General features: G+C 37.5%; 2 protein-coding genes across 11 annotated transcripts in view; one reads left to right on the top strand and one right to left on the bottom strand.

The window, feature by feature from the left end:
* Positions 1-7,046, top strand: part of Dmtn (transmembrane and coiled-coil domain 2 protein Dmtn) — a 49,528-nt gene extending 42,482 nt beyond the window's left edge. For all 4 annotated transcript variants that reach the window (XM_087344346.1, XM_087344348.1, XM_087344345.1 and 1 more), the window contains 2 exons: positions 1,671-1,852; positions 3,086-7,046. In XM_087344346.1, coding sequence (XP_087200472.1) covers positions 1,671-1,852; positions 3,086-3,212 — 309 coding nt within the window. In that variant the 3' untranslated portion in view covers positions 3,213-7,046. The remainder of the gene's footprint in view (positions 1-1,670; positions 1,853-3,085) is intronic.
* A 20-nt stretch (positions 7,047-7,066) lies between these two features.
* Positions 7,067-19,107, bottom strand: P5cr-2 (Pyrroline-5-carboxylate reductase-like 2). Of its 7 annotated transcripts, none has more exons than XM_022063816.2 (7): positions 18,825-19,107; positions 18,262-18,585; positions 16,647-16,711; positions 14,754-14,933; positions 13,317-13,529; positions 12,529-12,694; positions 7,067-9,141 (listed from the first exon to the last, which is right to left on the bottom strand). In XM_022063816.2, the coding sequence occupies exons 2-7, from the start codon at positions 18,329-18,331 to the stop codon at positions 9,119-9,121; spliced, it is 717 nt and encodes a 238-aa protein (XP_021919508.1). In that variant the 5' UTR covers positions 18,332-18,585; positions 18,825-19,107; the 3' UTR covers positions 7,067-9,118. The 7 variants fall into 7 exon arrangements, with proteins under 7 accessions (XP_021919508.1, XP_021919504.1, XP_021919505.1 ...); XM_022063812.2 differs by lacking the exon at positions 7,067-9,141 and adding an exon at positions 10,281-11,905 and having other exon boundaries at positions 18,825-19,092; XM_022063813.2 differs by lacking the exons at positions 7,067-9,141; positions 18,825-19,107 and adding exons at positions 10,281-11,905; positions 16,070-16,208 and having other exon boundaries at positions 18,262-18,337.
* Positions 19,108-19,640: the final 533 nt, after the last annotated feature.

Raw genomic sequence — 19,640 nt, forward strand, 5'->3', positions numbered from 1 at the left:
TTTACATATCATGTAATTCCTTGCCAATGTAATCTCTTCTGTTGGCTTTCACCACTCCAAGCTATTTTATCCATCTTTTTGATCCTTTTCAGTTATTATGGCAGTGCCAAGAGTTATGTTTTTCTTTTACTTCACTGTGCCAGAAGCCTCAGTAGTGTAGTAGTGAACGTGTACTTTTCATGGTAGGCAGTCCTTTAGTCCAGATGTGTTCCCTCCGCTCACAATGACAGAGCCATTACTTCATTATTTTCAGAGCACAAAAAGTGATGATGTTGAGAGAGTCAAAGACCAAGTGAGAGAATAGAATGCAATTACATGTAAGAGGAGTGAGATCATAAGGGAAGGCAAAGAAGAACAGAGCAGACTTTGTCACATTTATTAGGTACAGCATGGCATGTGCTTGAAGTTGGTGTAATTTGTTCAGTTGACAGACTTATTTCTGTATTTTTGTAGTTTACTGATTTTAATGTGTAGTGTAGCATTTGCCATGCTCTACCTAAAAGTTTTGGAGTTAAAATGGGTAGACATATGTACAAATTATAGGAATTAGTTTGATAATAGGAAGTTATCAGAACTGTGACTTACATGAGTGAGTTACAAAAACAGCCAATGTTTGCAAATTAGTGAATGATGACGTACAATAATAAAGACTTTTAGTGGCATTTTATGTATAGTTGTGCATTTTTAAGTTTTGGGAATAGTGATTTTATGATTTAATATGCCAGTGTATTGTTCAACACAATATATCAGAAGTAGAAATGTAAACAGTATGACATATTCTGAGCATTATCATTAATTATATGTAAAATCTGTCGTCATATTTGTAGTGCCTGAGGATGAGAGAATTATTGAATGTGTCGCTACATTTAAAGTGTAAGATTTTGTGGTTGTGTTGACTGATAGAATGTATACATTTTTTATCTGACAATTGTTTTACCTGGTCTACTTGCCCTGAACAATCATGAGTCTGGTTCCTGCAAAAATCGACACTCTGGTTTAGTATCTTTTATAACATTTTATATATATATGTGATTTTTTATGTAGCAGTGTAATACTGCCTTTCTTGTATAAATTTAAACATAGAAAACTGTTGTAATGATACACACATTTGATTGCATGACACATTTATTTTCCAAAGTGTCATGCTCAAAAAATTGGGTGTGTGGTTTATGAAATTGTGTGAAAATGTTATAATGTAAAATGTTACTGTTTTTTTACATAAGTAGTTCCTATACAGGATTACCTGGTAACAAGAATGGTTTATTAATTCAGTCTTTATCACATTTCTGTTGTATGATTTGAGGTTTTCACAGCGGTGACTGTGAAGAATTTTGTCTTCTGGGTTGTTGCGCTGTGTAGTCTGGTAGATGTTTACCAATGTTTCAGAGGTCGTACTGCCTCCGGCACATTGGTAAAAATCTACCAGACTACACAGAGCAACAATCCAGGAGACAGAAATCTTCATTTGTTTGTTTGTTTACGTGATGTGTAGCACATTACTATGATACAATGTTTTCCTGTCTGGTCACTTTGGATTATCCCTTTCAAACTTAGTAGATGGAATATTTTATTGATGTCTTATATGTAAGAGTAGAATGTGCGCGGAGTCAATTTTTTTCTTAATTTCATAGCAAGAAATTAAATACAGTGTTGTGTGTTAAATGTAACAGATTTCAAAGATGGAGCATCAGCAACAGCAACACCAGCAGTATGTCACTCTGGAAGGCATTGACAACTCAAATGCGCGAGCTCTTGTGGTCAAGCTCATCAATGTGGTGCTTACTGTGCTTCAAGTGATCTTGTTGCTGGTTGCCACCGCAGCTGGAATAGTGATGCCTTTCCTGAGAACACGGTAAGTTTTTGTTTTACAGTGATACTTGTTATGTGCTGTATTACATTACAGGCAACTCTCGGCTTAAAAATGTTTGATTTACGAACATTCTCTATAACAAATGTCATAATTCATTCAAAATATCTTAAAGTCGCAAATAGATGGAGTTCCTTATAAAGTTGAATACATATGTATGTACATATATTATGTTAGTACTCATTTTCTTTATTTTTATTTTATAACTCTTTATGTTTCTAATTAAAATTAACAAGTACGATACCTTGTTTTATTATTCTTTTCTTGTTTTATTTTACGTTACGTATCATATACGATAAACCATAACGCATACATAATGAAACGTATTGTATAGACCATTCGATGTTTAGTATATGGTTTTAATGCTTTAAAATGGCTGCTAACATATATGATATGTATCGTAAAAGCTCAGGAATGCAAACAAAAACGTATAACGAACATCATCTTGGAACGGAACTCCTTCGTAAACCGAGAGTTGCCTGTACTTCTTTAGTCACAGATATAATTTTTTTTCTGAGATCATTACATCATCATGGGTCATCAATATATGTTAAGAATTTTAGTGAATCCACATGGGTTAATTTTAGCTGGATATATGTCTCATCTCTGCTACCATTAATCTACTGTCTGCATTCATCTAAGTGCACGTTTCTGCTGTATATGTTAATATGGGCATGTAGTGATTTTAAAATAGGCATATTTTCCCCTTTGGTGATTCCCATTGCCAGAGTGTCTCACCAAGTGGTAAAATTTTCCCCCCCAAATTTTTTATCACCATTTTACTTCCCAAGTATTAAACTTCTCCTTTTCTTTTATTTCATGATATTACATTTTATGTTTTCCATGCCCTCCAGTCTTTTGGGTTATTTTCACTCCCACACGCTTCTAAATTGACCTTTAATCAAATCCTTCACTGTTTAAGAATCTTTCTTTTGTAAGATGCTTTCCTTTGGTTCTCATTTAAATGTGCCAACTGCATATACCACAATTTTTGGTATACCACTGTTCCTATCCTTCCTACCTCATCCATTATTGTGAAAAGTTCATGAATAGCTAGCTTTAATTGTTAAAAGTGTTAGTGGGACACATTTCTTTCACTGATGTACTCAAACACCAGACATCCATACCAGAAAGGTATTGCCTGTAAATTGTATGTGGATTGTATAGCACGGAAAGGATTATTTGTCATCACTCGGTTTAATTGTGTCTGTGTTGCAGCCTACGAGTCCTGACTACGACTGTACTTGTTGCTGGTGTTGTGTTTATTTTGAAGCAGTGGCCTGAAGTGAGAGACGTGGGTAGTCACTTGATTCGTCACCTGAAACAAGCATTATCTGTTAAGTAGTGTTATGTTTCTAATCATGATGATTATGGGTGTGCAAAGAGGCTGACTGTGCCACTCCCAGCTGCAGGAAATGCAGATATCACATTTACGTGAATGTGAAAGTGTTGAAAATTATATTGATAAGAATTGTGTGATAGAAAGTTAGCCTCTAAGAACTAGCCAAATGGGATAATGACTGAAGTCAAACATGACAGCAGTCCATAAAGTGGTTCAGACTGTGACAGGCATAAAGTTGGGGTATCAGACCACAATACACAACATTACTCTGCATGCCTTTCAATGAGTCTGTACCCAATAGTAAACAGCCATAACTTCCGTTCAGAAGCTTTTGTAATAAAATTCCTAGAACTGAGACTTATTTAGTGTTACAGAGCAAATTAAATTGGTATTTTAAGTATCTATAAGTCAGATGAAACTGACACTTGGAATGTATGTACAGACTTAGTTGTCTACTGAAGATGCACTGTATTTACCCAAATATATAATGAATTTCTTAATTTAGCAGTGGAAGAAACAGGGACTATGTTGTGAATTGAACAAAGCAAAGTACTATTCTAGAACAGAGGTCTGTGTCACCTTTAGGACAGTTTGCTCATTTTAGTTCAGCTGTATATGTTATTTCATAACAGGAAAGTTTGTTTTTCCATGAGTATAAATTGTGAAGGGGGTAGTCTTCAGTTTGGTTTGGTGTAAGTATAGTTCATAATTGTGTCTTACAACTGTTTACCTTTGAAGAACAAAAATTACGCACTTCGTTTCTAGAAACAGAGATAGTGCTGGCCAGTGTTGAATGGAACAGCTGCTACTTCATCTTCAGCCACACAGTAAACAGGGTAGAGACATGATGACATTATTGATCTCAAGAATCTAAGTACAGCTGTTCTCAGTTTCCTATGTGATAATTATATATGTTTATGTCATAATCTTAGCAAGGAAGCCATGACAGGAAAAACTGACACCTTCCCCATGTCTGGAGTGTGATGGTGAGATGTAATACAAACTGTAGTCTGTATATTTATTTGGCTTCAGTGAAAGTGGCTCACAGATGTTTTTAATTGTGATACAGGTGAGTTGTGGACAAGATTTGTATAGCAAGTGTATTTTAATGTACTTGTTACTTCAATGTATCATTCCATTGATGACTAAGAAGGGGCAGAACTGTTGCCATGTGTTGTACATCTGTACAGAAGCTGTGCTGTGTCACATTCAGCTTTGTGGAATAAAAAGTGAGACAGACTACTATATTTAGAATTATATACTTGTACTCTCAAAATTAAGGTAAACTTATTTATGTTATTTGTACGATGAGCAAGATAAACATCAACAGTTTTACATTGGAGCTGTTCTTTCAACACTTGAACACTTTCCTTATTATCTTGAATTAACTTAGGTTGAAAATTTTATCTAAAATATGTCATCCTGACTTAGCTTGTAGTGGTTAGAATGTGGCTGTGATTTACTGTCTAATTTATTTTGTCCGTAGCAGTTGAGCTTCTCACTATATGGAGTTTTGATAGCTCATTGACAAGTAATGCCTTTGGTGGATTTCTTTTATACTTCTTTGTCTTCATGTGTCACAGTGCTTATATATTATTCCTTTGTTTTGTGGGTTTTGCAAGCAGTCGTAATATGTATGCATTGTGTAGTATTGCAACATTATTGTTATTTTGTGATAGGGAACATGAAAGCATTTCTTGCAGTCATGATGGTGTAGTGGAAGACATATATGTTGATGAGTCAAACAGTGGTACTTCTTTGTTGGAAGTAGAAATTATATACTCAGATTCAGACTATTCTGTTGACATACAAGCTTGACATTGGTTCTACCAAACAGCACAAAACAAGTTAGCAGAGCCCAAGCTAATGTGGAATACTAATGAAGCTACTTTTAAGATTTTCTTGTGTTATGAAGTATTTTGAAAAATTATTCGTGTACATTACTTCATTTATATTGAGAGGTCACAGAACTGAACTAAAGTAAGATGCTTTTTTGCTGTCGCAAATTTGGGGAAAAGATTAATAAGGCAAGTGGTTAATGAGTAGGGAAATTAAATGAATCTCAAAGGAAGATTAAAATTTGTAATTATTTAGGGTGATTACATTTAAAGTTTCAGAATGAATTATTTCTCTTTTTAAAGTATTTAAATATTTTTTGGAAGGAAACTGGGCACACAGCTCATGCATATTTGAGCACTAATGTGTTTGTAGCCTAAAGGTGTGCACCCTAATTTTTAGCAGGTGTTGTAATGTATGTTGTAAAGCAAGGCAACAGCTTTATAACTTACACACATGCACAAAGACAAGCTGTTATCTCTGGGTCACTTAATGTATAAGAGCAGTTATAACAGTTGATTGAGGTTCTACTGCGCATGCATGTGAATGTAATGTATTTATATATGGAGAATGAAAGACAATTTGGTAAATGACTGACTACTGAAGTCATTTTGAAAATGTTTTTTAAGAAGGTTGTAAATTATAAAAATATGCATGGGGTTTTAACATCGTTGAAAGTTTGTACTCTGCTGTAAATTTAAATTGTAGCCATAGTACACAAGTATGTGAGGTTGCTGGCTGTAGGGCCAAGCGACAGTGTACTGTATTGGTCACAAGCAATTGGTATTAATGGCAAAATATAAATGACTTATGATAACATAACAGTTATGTTGGAGTAGCACTGTACTGGGAACAAGTAAACCACTTTTTTTCCCAGTATAATGGCTCAATCAGGTGATTGTTAGTAATTCAAATAATATCTGGAATAAAAATTGTTCATAAATTCTAGCTAATAATGAAGATGGAAACAGTTATGCTAACAGCACCTTAGAAAGTCAGATTATATAATTTGCAACTGTGGTGTAATGATTAGAGTTATTAAGCACCATCTTTAACACTAAAGCCAACTTCATAGAGCAGAATACTTCCTGACAAACTGATAACAGTTTATCTCATAAAAAATTCCCCCTATATTGACCGGGTGCATACATATTCGTAACAACCCGGCACTGGACGTTTTCTTGAGCCCGTTGAATCCAGTCCACATCCACTCAGTCTGCTCCTTAAAGATCCATCTTAATATTATCTTCAGGATTTCCGAGTTGAATTTTATATGTATTTCTAGTTCCCTCAATACGTGCCACATGCTGTAGGTTTCTATCTAATTCTCTTTTTATTGAACTTACTAATAATGTAATGCATATTATAGAGTTCAAATTGTAGGTTTATTATTTGTTTGCTAGCACCTCGAGAACACAGATACCAATTTTCTCAAAACTTGACATGCTTATTTTCTGAGACCAGAAAGAGAACACATCCCATAGTCAAAATGTCAGGAAAAATTTCCTGAGTTTGACACGAAGTGAGGGCTTTTCCAGTAGCTTGGAAACTGAGCATGATGGCAGAATGGTCTCAGGGCCAAAGTTGTTTGTTTTGAAGAGAAGAACATTGAAACGAAGGCCACAACCCCCCAAAAATGTCATGAGTTTGATTAACGATGAATACGGTTTTTGTAACTTGGAAACTAAGGACCATGGAGGGAAGACCAGTTCTTTTGGCAAGGAGGTTACAGGAGCAATTTACTTATAACTTAAATAATATCTTCCTGTGAATTAAGCTTCAAAGTCATTGGTGCGGTATAATCCAAAATAAAATTCACTTTTGATAATAGAATATTTAATATAATTTTGTTATATGGCACACTAAAACCCTGATATTCTATATGTGACAAAGAAGATGAGAATGGCAAAGTTTGTGGTAACTCAAACACTGACGTGAAATTATAATCCTTAAAGTATGAGCAAAAGGAAAGAAGGAAATAAAATAAAAATCTTAACACAACTTTAGGTACTTCCCATGTTTTCTTTACTTTCAGCTCGTCTCGTACTTGCTGTTACACTCGTACCTCTGTCTGCTTCTAAAACTATTACTTTACTTTCTATCACCCACAACTCCAATAACAAGTGCGTACCTTAACAATGGACAGGTGTTGTGAACATGAATATATGTCAGAAAGATAGTGATAAAATGCTGGTCTCTTTATTGTCCATCTGCATAAGAACTGCATTAGTGACTATGTCCTTAAATGCATCCATGACAATGGTAAAGAGTATCAGTGTGGTTCATGCATTTGCTGCTGAGATTATGAATCGACAATTCTTTACCTATGTGCCCAATATTAAATCATAAAACATAACATCACACAGAAGATTAGTGAGGAAGAACAATGAATAAGCACTAGTAATCGCTAAAAATATTTTACCCATTGATACATAAGGGTTCAGAGAATCAGGTCCATGTTTCATTAGCAGAGAAATGCAAAGCTAATTAGCCAGTTATTAAAAAAGTTGTACTTACCACCTATTCCTAGAACTCCGTGCTTCTTAAAATCTTTTAGGTTGATATGTTTGGGAATTTTGTCTTCGGTCGTAACAAGGTATCGTAATTACGGGCACGGCGTAAAACACCATTATTTTACACACATTATTAAAATAATGTTATTTTGTTTGACAACTGAAGACACCCTGATTAGATTGGGTGTATAATCAAAGTTTGTTCAATCACAACAACAATTTTTGAGCAGGACTGGTTTTTGGTATTTATAATGTCTAACAACTCATGTTTAACCAAATTTTTTATAAATGACCAAACCAGTTCCCAGAATACTTCAGTATTATGCCACCTATCTAAGCATTGGGTCTTCACACTGATGCATGTACAATCTATTCTCTCTATCCATAGGTTGAGCATGATGTCATTGAATTTATTCTTTATAATAGACTAATATTATTTTATTATATTGCACATTCCAAGACTGATACATTTTTTATTATAAACTAAGAAGAGCAGAGTCACTACAGTCCACATTTTCTTAAAACTCAAACACTCACACGAAATGAAATCCATCTTCATGAAAAAGCTATTTTGGCATTTTGGGATTAAAACAAATACATTACCACCTCTTGTGATACCTCTGATATCTGACTTTCTTGATGAGAATGCCATGTTAATCTTCAGACTTTCAACTTCTGCTATGTTCATTTACAACTTGGGTATGGACATACCCAAGCTACAACTGCGAACTGCAGCATTTAAGTATTGAATATCTTCTGTCAAAAGGGCTTGTTCATTGCGTTATCAACACCTGCCTTGTAATTTATGTTTTCAAACACTTGCTTCGTTGCAGTGATATACCTTTTTGTAGGTAGAAAACTATTTTAAACCTGTCTTGTTTACTTTTGAATGTAATTGTCATTGTAAAAGTTGATACTTTCCTGTAAATCACATGGCGTTCCTGGAAGATAGGAGCACTTGTATTGTGCAGTGAAATGTTGATATAACAAAATTAAAAGTTGTGTTACTATAATTAAATTATGCCATTTATCAATTGATAACGTACAAATAATTATCACAATGGAGAATTTGAGGGTGTTTAAAAATAATATAGCAGGCATCCCTGTGTGAAGGACTTTATTCCTACGTAGATGGAGCAAATATGACTTTGGTACACATCACTTTTCCACATAGTCATGACAGACTTATAAACATTTGGCCCACTGTGACACCAGTATCTGTCCTGGCACGGAAGAAATTGGTGTCAAGTGCCTTTAGACCGGAAATGGCAGTGTGCTGCATCAGCTGTAGTTGCAAAGCATTAACCGGTCAGGTACTCCTCCAGGGGTCCAAAGAGATGGAAATTGTTTGGTATGAGGTCAGAACTGTGCAGACGGTGGTTCATTATCTCCCGCATGTATGTTTTATTATGTGCTGTTACTTTTTTGAAACATCCTCTTATACTATGAAGTAGCATGATGTTACTTCAAATGTCATGTTTCTTGCGTGTCATCTTTTTATACTTGTGTAACACTTCACCTGAGTTCCACTTTTTTGTATTATTTCAGAAGTACATAGTCTTAATACTTGGAAATATAGACATCTGAAAATGTATGATTTTGTTATGTAAGAAGAACATTTTATACATTTTTTATTTGCTGTCAGAATTGTTACATAATAAAAATTTCTGTTATATAAAAGACTTCAGTAGACAAAAAGGAAAATGCCAGTAGACACCAGTTTTCTACTACCACTTCATGTGGTATATGTTTTCCATAATGTGTATGGAACAAAAGTTCATATACGGTAAGAAGTAAAAAGTAAAGCTGTCCCACTATATGCCATGTAGGCTCTTGGGGGGGGGGGGAGGGGGGGAGTGGAGGTATAGCATCACACCCTGGCCACACTTTACCCCTGGGAAAGGACCCCAGTACCCATTGTATAGGAGGCTGGGTGGGCCCCAGAGCTGGTCTGGACACAGAGGCTAGAGGAAAAATCCTCTGTCCCCATCAGGGATCAAACCCCAATCGTCCTTTCCATAGTCAGTCACCGTACTGACTGAGCTACCCAGCTCACTGTAGGGTAAGAAGTTTGGTTGAAAATAGTATGAGTTCTGTGGCAGTGCAAACAAGCATGTCCTCTACACGTTCTAAGACACTAAAATTTTATAAAAAATTATAATTTACACGACATTGGCCCTATACATGAAACAAGACAGGCGTTCCATCACATAGTACTTTATTTATTTATTTTTTGTTACTATTGTTTTGATATAAATTATATATTCATAACTGCTGGATTAATTTATAACATTTCACTAGTTCTACACAGAATTATGAATAGCAATTTTATTGTAATTACATAACATTTCTCAGAGAATTGAAATATATCACATACAGTGGTAGCAGTCCTCTCAATGCATTTCATGAATCCCATGTATAGTAACTGATGTAGGAAATTAAAATATACTGAACTCAAGGACAAAAACAGTTTTTATTGTAGTCTTCCAGGTTGTGACCCCATGTAGTCTTGTAGGTGGTCACGGAAATTTCAGAGGAAGTTACTGCCTCATTTTACCTCAAGGTGGTGGTGACAGGTTCCTTTGAAACTTTGGTAACCAGCTACAAGACTGCGTGACTGCTCAAGCCAGGAAACAAGCCTGCTCTCACCATTATAAACATATATCTTGTACAGAAATTGTTTGTATTAATGATTGTTAGGGAACACTGTATAGAAAAACAATGATAAGGAAATGTGCTTTATTTTACAAGACTGCAATACATTCAGCCTAGTTTAGAACATTGTGTAAGATAGGGACCATATGCTTGCTGTTTCTTATAACTTGGATTGTAGTCTTCTACATTGTGATGGTGTGTTGTCTTAAGTTGGTTATAAGAGTTTCTGAGGAACTTATTACCATATTCATGGTAGGGTACATGCTCTACTATTTCATGTTTCTTGACCCATTTTTGTACAAGAACATTGAAAATTTCTTCACTTGTTGATCACACAGTTGGGTGACACAAAAGGTCTTCATTTACATCCATTGTTCTGTGATTAGTGTACTGTTCGGACACAATAACTTTGTTCTCTTCTGTCCATGGACTCGCTCGTCTATTCACATGCAGTAGCATGGGAATAATCTTATATATTTGCAGTAATTTGGACTTCGTGTTCAAAGAGTGATACAACTGTGAATGAAACTAGTTGTGTAGAGGAGAGACGTGACAACACAGCAACGAATGTGTGCTGCTGTCATGTGATAATAGAATCAGTCACTGTTGATATTGTCAGTTCTGAGTAAACATCAGTTAAAGGCATATTTTTTGAGTTTTGACCATTAGAGCATAGATGGAATCAGGTATGGAACACAGTGACAAGAGGAGAATATCTAAGGAAACTGATACTTGTGATCAGCTGATAAATAGTGTTCAATATTGTACACATTAGGTTTTCTTGTGATACTGATAAATTCACAAGGTAAACATCGTGTTAAAGATTTTGGCTTCTATGGTATTGTGTACACAATGAATGTTCCTTAGTTTATTTTTTGTTGCGCTCTCAACTGCCTAGGTCATGTGGCATCAGATGGATGAAGTGAGAAGGAAGAGGTCGTGATCAGTGTTTAAGCAGAATTTGTCAGAAGTGACTGAAGAAAATTATAAAAAAATCTTGTCTGTGCAGAGAATCAAACACAGGACATCCAAAATAAAAAGCACGGGTGCTAACTACTCAACATCAGTGTTTTATCACACACTGTAACTCCTTGTTTTCAGCAGTTTGAAGACAGGTGTAGAGTTTCAATTCTAATTTTCACACTGCTAGAAATTCAGGGAGGTAAGTTTTTGGTAGTATATTTCCTAATAATTCTGTAAAGAATTGACACTCAGCAGCATTTTTTAATGTTTTCTGAACTGTTATTTGTTGATGCTGTGTTCGGAGATGCTGGCATGCATGTGAACAAAATATTTTAGTAGCCTAAGTAAGAAAGCAGTAAGTGCATATCGGTTAAATAAGTTTATATAATCATGATCAGAAGTATGGGTCTGACCAAGTTTGCAGAAGAAAATACAGGTGTGATGTGTTCTAGTGAATAAGGAGAAGTGGATTTTCATTGCGGTTCTCACCAAGTCTGGTAATCAACTAATGTGGGCTTTAATTTCTGACACGTTTTCCTGCACTGAAATTGTCTGCCTGATCCTGTGATTTTATACATAACTGCTGCTTTGTTGAACAGCTGTTTGATATATGTTCTTTTGTTTCTTTGCTAATTTGTCTGCATTTTAATGTGGCTGCCTCAATGGCCCCGATGAGTGCTGTCCGCAATCCGTGTTGCTCAAGGAAGTGAAGTCCCTCGGCTGTAGAACCTGAGAATCAGCAATATTATCTAGGTATTTGTGGACCAACAGTGTCATGATATGATGGAACAAGAATAGAAATAATCTAACATGTACATACTTCAAAACAAGCTACCTTTGATTTTTCATCATCATCATAGGTTACAGTCTGGACAACTGGGATTCGATCCCTGACGGGGGCAGAGGATTTTTCCTCTAGCCTTTGCATCCAGACTGGCTCTGGGGTTCACCCAGCCTCCTACACAATGGGTACTGGGGTCCTTTCTGAGGGGTAAAGCGTGGCCAGAGCGTGATGCTACCCACTCAACCCCCACGTAGTATCGAGATTAAGAATGAGTTTAAGCTATACCTCCTCTGCCCCAAAGTGCCTACATGGCATATAGTGGGACAGCTTTACTTTACTTTTTACATCATGTGTTAGGTCAGGAAGAGAGTATTCAGTACGGTTTGGCATAGGAAGGAAATGCTGATGGCCAGAGATTGAAAAATGTATGAACATATTAATAAATGATAATGGAAGTTTTTTTGGTGTAAAGATTGTTTTGAAGGCAGGGCTTTGTGATAATTGTCATAAATCTTTCAGATTGTCCCAATCAAGCCGAGTATCTGAGTACCCTGATTAGTTTAATTACCTGCTGGTGATGTCACATCATCTTTCAATTGTGCCGGATGAGCCTTTGTAGCAAGCACCATGCTTCCAGCCCCAACAACAGTCTGAGCTGCCAGCCGATACGCCAGATCCCTTGGTAGGCCCATTTTCACTGCACCATCAGCTAGTGCCTCAATTATGATGTATACCTTGTAACAGTAGAGGTTGCGAAATCACTGAATATGTGCTTTGTGTTTTGGGTTTCATTCTTGATCTATAGACCAGGTGTCCTGACTGTTTTTTTTATGATTTTCTTGGTTCCCTTGAGGCAAATGCTGAGCTACTGACTTAAAATAGGCTGGGGCCACTATGTTTGCAGTTATTGTACCATTTGATACTGCACAAGTAATGTATTTGAAAAGGTGTCACTAAGTAAATCAAAGACAGTCCATAAAATAAACAGATTTTTATCCCATATGATGATGAAATTGAATGAGAAATTGAGTCTGAAATTTAAAGGACTCTCAGAACATTCATTAATATACGGAAGAATGATGCTGTTGCTGTGTTCTTTTTCACGTACATAATGTATGAGTATTTCATACAATGTTTGTAATCCACAATTACCCTGGGTGCCTTCAGCACTGTTGCAGTCTTCCTCTGTGCACGTCTATGTTATTGTGACTTAACCCTTCTAAAATCACAATTCATCTAAGTATTTAAAAATGTTACTGTTACCAGCACTCTCCGTGTTAGCGGCTTAACATTTATAAAAGCAATTGAAGCAAATGGTACACATGGGTAGCCATGCCCTACAAAGTTATTACTCACGTAAGCAGGACCGGAACCACTTAGAGCTGTGATTGTGTCCATGAGCAACTCTGGAACTTTGTCACATGTTCCAATGGCTTCCAGCAGTCGACGCGTGATGATCTCATCTTCGTACTGTGTTGCTGAGCCACACACAAAGACAGAAGCACCATTCCTGACAAGGACAGGTGTGTTGGGCATCACTCGGATTACTCTTGTAGCAGGGGGCAAAGCCTGTCATTGTGACATCAGAATTTTATGAGGGAAATGGTTCATTATAAACAGCATCACTTGAGAGAAGCATGTGGCAACAAAAAACTTCTGCTTGTGGCATCAGAATTAATATAATTTTTGACCAAAAGAGAAATCTCTGGAGGGCACACACTTTTATCAGCCAATGATATTTATAGTAAGTAGTGGGGGGAAGTATGAATTGTAAGTATCGTGAGTGGATTCAGAGGCATGACTCTGGTGTCTAATGTGTGTTCCTTATCACAGCAGTTAAAAACAGTGAACTTGGAGAATTTTCACCCATTCATGGACATTTGTGTAAATAATATAACTAGCTCCATGTGCAGGGTCCGCATAGAATGGTTGATACTGTATTCATTGATGAAATTCCCTAGTTTCTTTCTAATATATATTTCAATATCATTCTACTTACATTTAGTTCTCACACTTGGTCATTTTTCTTGAGGTTTTCAAACAAGAATGTTTTATACATTTCTCAGTTTTTCTTTATGTGAAATGTCCATTAATCTTGTCCTCCATGATCTGATATGCAGTATATTTATAGCTTTATTGTACTCAATAAATGAATGTAATGCTCAGTATTAATTATTGTCTATGGTACAGTTACTCCCAACTACAGGTCTATGACCATCACCAATCTGCAAATTGTAATTTATATTACAGCTACTGATAGTTTTCATCTGATATTTTTATTTAAGGATTGAATAGCTTGTGTTAGTTAAATGTCACTGTCCTTACACTATTTAAGGTGTGATAGACTGGGTGGTGAAGATTAGGACACATAATTTTGAGTTCAGTCACTGGATTTCTCAGAAGTGGGGACATGGATCATACATCCTTCGATTATGCAAATATCTGACAATATAATACCCTTGTGCATCATTTATAATTGCAAATGTTCAATGTGGGTGATTATGACGTCTCTTCAGTTTTAATGCCACATAAAATTATTGATTTCTATATCATAAAAAAACATGTTCATATATGTGAGTAATAATTAGATTTTTAGACTATAGATACTTTTTTTTCTGTATGGTTTGAGACATGACAATGGTCCTTAGATGCTTGTCCCTACTAAGGACATTTTGAGAATCACGTTCATGGATCACCAAGAGGACCTTTGAACTTAAAGTACAACTGCCATATCTGCAAAAGTTGCATGTATTGTTCTGGATTTAAGGGAGCCAGTGATCTGTAGGTACACACCTTTTCGATGTCCTGGATGGAAACTCCCATTGCAGTGGAAAGAAGGAGATGTCTTTTGCAGATGTGTGGCCTGATGTTGCAGAGTACAGCTGGAACAGTCTCAGGTTTAATAGCAAGAAACACCACATCTGATTGCTCCACCACCAACCTGTTGTCACTCGATATCTGCGCACCCAGCATCTGCGTAAATTGCAAGGATATGCCTTACAGCATTCTAAATTTACAACTCGGCATTAATTTGGCATGTACTGTACAGATCAGATTCTTTTTCCTATGACTGTATAGCAGTTTGCTAACAACATTTACAGTGGTTAAGCACTTTCTTTTAAAAAAACAAGTTTCAGGAACATGACCGTAATACATCTGGGAACAGGGTCTGATTCACAGTGAAATGATTTGCCATAAGACTGGAGACTGCCTGTGCTGTTTTCTTTATAGACATTTGCGTTTCTATACCCAGAAGATTGCCATTGCCAGGCATTTTTATCGCTGAAGAAAGACAAGACAAAGTTCCATCCATTAATGATTCACAAATACTGCTTTGTTAAGTTGCACTTTGTAAATGGAATTAAGCATTCATTTTCTTTTGGGACAAAGGCTGAAGTTAAGTTGAATGCTGTATGTGCAGTTTTTTGAAGTCCTGAACTCTACGCAAAGCTATACCTCAGAATGTATCGGACAAATATTAATCTGTAAGATCTGAGGTTTTCACAGCGGTGAGTCTGAAGATTTCCGTCTTCTGGGTTGTTGCGCTGTGTCATCTGGTCGATGTTAAAGAACGTTTCAGAGGTCATACTGCCTCCGTCATCAGAGCGATCGCAGTATGACCTCTGAAACGTTGGTTAACATCTACCAGACTACACAGCGCAACAACCCAGAAGACAGAAATCTTCAAATATTAATCTGTTGCAGACTCCATGTTTCATTGTGATACCTTACATCAAGGTAACAAGTTTTTACAGTTATCCAGAATTCAGATAAGCTACTGTAAAATATAAATTGAGTAGTGGGGCCTAGTTGTCTTGTGGTGAGACATAGGAGTGTCATTCAGCGTTCTGGCTTGGCAGATTTCACTAAAGATGTGAGTGTCAGAAGCCAAGCACCACCACATAAATTTAGAAAAGTTTCCTAAATACCTAAAGATTAAGAAGTATATGAAATTGTAATTGTACCTGTTGTTTTGAATGAGTGTCAAACTTGGTCTCTCAATCTGAGATAAGAACATGGGCTGGGGGGTTGAGATGACTGTCTTTAAGACGTTGCGCCGTGTAGTCTCATAGAAGTTGACAGATGTTTCAGAGGTACTTACTCATTACCTTGATGATGGAGGTAGCAAGCACCTCCAAAATATTAGTCTTTGTGAGGCTACATGGCGCAACATCCAAGAAGAAAGTCATCTTCATACTTGCTGCCGTGAGAACCTGAAATGTCACCATGGGCTGAGGGTGTATGTATCTAAGACAGAAAGAGAAACAGGAAGGTGAAAAAACGTACACAGAGGAGCTTCATAATTTGTACTCTCCATGAAATATATTCGAATGAAAAATCAGGGATGAGATGGGCAGGACATGTAGCACATGCGAAGAATGTGAAATGCAAAATAGAGATTGGAAAACTTGCAAGGAGGACTCACTTAGGCAAAATAAACATAGATGGTAAGGATGATATTAAAGTGGATCTTCGAAAAATTGTTGGTAAAGTGTAGATTAAATCTGACTGTATGAGAATAGGGTCAAATGGTGGGTTTTTGTCATTAGGAGTTCCATAAATGAGGAAATTCTTTGACTGGCTAAGCAACTGCTCTTAGATATTCGTATTGACATTCCGTGGCCTACCAAAAACTGATGAAATATTTGTGTTTCGTTCACGTCTGAACGTGATGCCATTATATACCTCAAAGTTTTTGATGGTCTGGGGAAATGGATCACTTGCCACTATTTTCTCTCCTTTGGTTAAACCTGTGAACACAAGAAAACATTTACTGACAAAAATCCGGGTAGAGGACAGCAGTGCTAGTGTATAAGGAATACGTTTTATATCCACAACTAATCAACGGTTTTGGAACTACACATTTTAATTTTAATCCACAAGTGAAGCTCATAGGAAATGTTTGAAAAAATGTCCAGTTTTGGGAAGGTGTTGCTTACGGCCGTAACATGGTGGCCGTGCAAACTGGCGCCCATGAACACCGCAGGAAATATACTTATTATTTAGGATTTGAGGTTCATGAAATTTGTATAATCACGTGCGTCTCGCGTAGTTTCCCACTTCTGGGCTCGACTGTACAGAATCTTCATTGGTGACGCAGTACATCGTGTTTACATCATCTTTACGGGTGATAACGTACATTTTTTTGTGAATCCGTTCCAAATGGAGTAATTAATTTTATATAAATAGAGTTTTTTCACAAATTGTTTGTTTATTTATTTGCAGTTGCTTTTTACTTGTTTTCTTTCTATTTCATACTCAGGGCGATGATGAGGAGGCAGTATGACCTCTGAAACGTTGGTTAATATCGACCAGACTACACAGCGCAACAACCCAGAAGACAGAAATCTTCATACTAAGAATCGCCCTGATGACGGAGGCAGTGTGGCCTCTGAAACGTTGGTTAATATCGACCAGACTACACAGCGCAACAACCCAGAAGACAGAAATCTTCATACTAAGAATCGCCCTGATGATGGAGGCAGTATGACCTCTGAAACGTTGGTAAACATCGACCAGACTACACAGCGCAACAACCCAGAAGACAGAAACCTTCACACTCATCGCCCTGATGACGGAGGCAGTATGACCTCTGAAACGTTGGTTAACATCGACCAGACTACACAGCGCAACAACCCAGAAGACAGAAATCTTCATACTCATCGCCCTGATGATGGAGGCAGTATGACCTCTGAAACATTGGTAAACATCGACCAGACTACACAGCGCAACAACCCAGAAGACAGAAATCTTTAAAGAGGTACAATGGAAACAATCTTGTTTCTGGATGAAGGAGCCTTGCCCACAATTGCAAGAAGCCTGAACAAAGCCATTCTGACTCCGTTGTTCCATTCCTTTCTCCTTTGTACTGTTGTCTCTTGGATTCTCTCCTCGTTCATTTCTTTCACCAGAATTTGTTCCCGAACTTAAGAGTGTTGTTGTAGGTATTGGTCAGTGGATGTTTGTTTGTTGTCTCGCCTTGCTCTTATCTAGGCCGGGTTATCGTGACTGAGACGTTTCGTGGTTACCCTCAAATTTTCACATATTAAAAGGCCACTACTGCTTCCTTCAACATTTTTCCGAATACTCAATTTTACCATTTCTCATCAGATTCCAACGTGTGCATTTGCTACGGAGTCGTTAAACAATACTGTTCATCCTACCTTATCTGCTTATCATTCGTGATCATCTTCCCGTTTCATTCGGCGTCATGTAACGTCTGCAGTCGAAACGGCGTCATCAGATAACTAACTAATAAATCAGTGTGTTGTTTTGTCGGCGGGTGATGGGTCTCTCTTACCTGCAGCTATGAATCCTTTGGCCAGAGCCTGTGCAATTTTCCCCGCGCCAACAAATCCAATTCTGATCATCTTGTGGATTGACTCGTAACTGAAGCTCTGCTTCTGAGCGCACGGCACCAACCGTATCGACCAGACCTTTGAGACGCCTTGAGGGGCTCAGTGTAGTTGGTAGGGTATTGGGTTGTTCGTGCTGTCTGTCGCCTCCGTGCGCCTAACGCTCCGGCCTGTTTATCCTAGAATACTTCCGTACCACACGGGATTCGAAACCCCGCCGTCCGATCTGGAGGATTGAGCTGTCAGATTTTTTCTGCGGTGCTTGTTGGCTTTGGATGAAATGTGGTGATCCACGAATAAAAAAATTCAACACATTTAAATTAAACAACATCCAAAACAAAAACCTCAACAAATGTATCGCAGAACATGATAAGCTCATATTCGCTCAGCTGGTTAAGAGATTCCCAGTCGCCCTGATGATGGAGGCAGTACGACCTCTGAAACGTTGGTAAACATCGACCAGACTACACAGCGCAACAACCCAGAAGACAGCCATCTTGGTACTTACCGCCGCGAAAACCTCAAATACATGCTTTTCCACAGCTCTCTTTAAAGTTTTATTGTCACATGCGAGAGTCACACTAAGAGTCGCGTGTCTGTCACTGCACGACCTGGGGTTCGACTCCTGGCAATGATAGAGACATCAGCCATCATATCGGCCCTGGTTACTCTTCACACGGGTAAGGGGTAATGTGGCTGGAGCGTGAATGTGCCTGCTCACTCCCCATCAATAGCAGCTTCATCTCAGTGTCCTCAGCCCCTCGTGCAGTACAGAATAAAACTGACCGGAAGTGCTGTGGGCCACACCTTTATTTGAACTTACAAATTTGTATTTGTTAAGTTCGCCCCTGCAAGAATGTCAGATGACGCGGCTTGTCCCGCGAGCAGAGGTCTAGTCATAACAAGATAATGCATTGACGTACATCGTGATAAGTTATTAACATGTTTTTGTGTCCTAGAAGCGACGCACTGACAACGGCGAGCGGCTGTTTATAAGTTCCGCTTCTCTTGTTCGTCTAGTAAATTTGATTTATTTCCGTTCACCAAGTGAGAACATTTTGAGAAGTGATTAAAGAATTTATGCCTTGACTATGTGATGCTCTTAGCCAGAGATGAATTATCCCAGTAGCCTTACAGGCAGCTGAAAACAAAGGTTTTAACACTTTCTACCAAAGCCTGCTATTGGACACTGCCCTGAGTCAGTTATATCCACCTCACATCCTATGCGTTGCAAGACGTTTCCCCAGGAAAATTCTTATCCCCTCCGAGCTATATGTCCAGCCCATCTAATTCCCCTCGATAAATCACGAAATTCCTCGTTACG

The sequence above is a fragment of the Zootermopsis nevadensis genome, unplaced genomic scaffold (genome assembly GCF_977971745.1).
Source record: "Zootermopsis nevadensis isolate Lab colony 2312 unplaced genomic scaffold, Znev_1.0 Znev_ptg000007l, whole genome shotgun sequence".
NCBI classification, from domain to species: Eukaryota; Metazoa; Arthropoda; class Insecta; order Blattodea; family Termopsidae; genus Zootermopsis; species Zootermopsis nevadensis.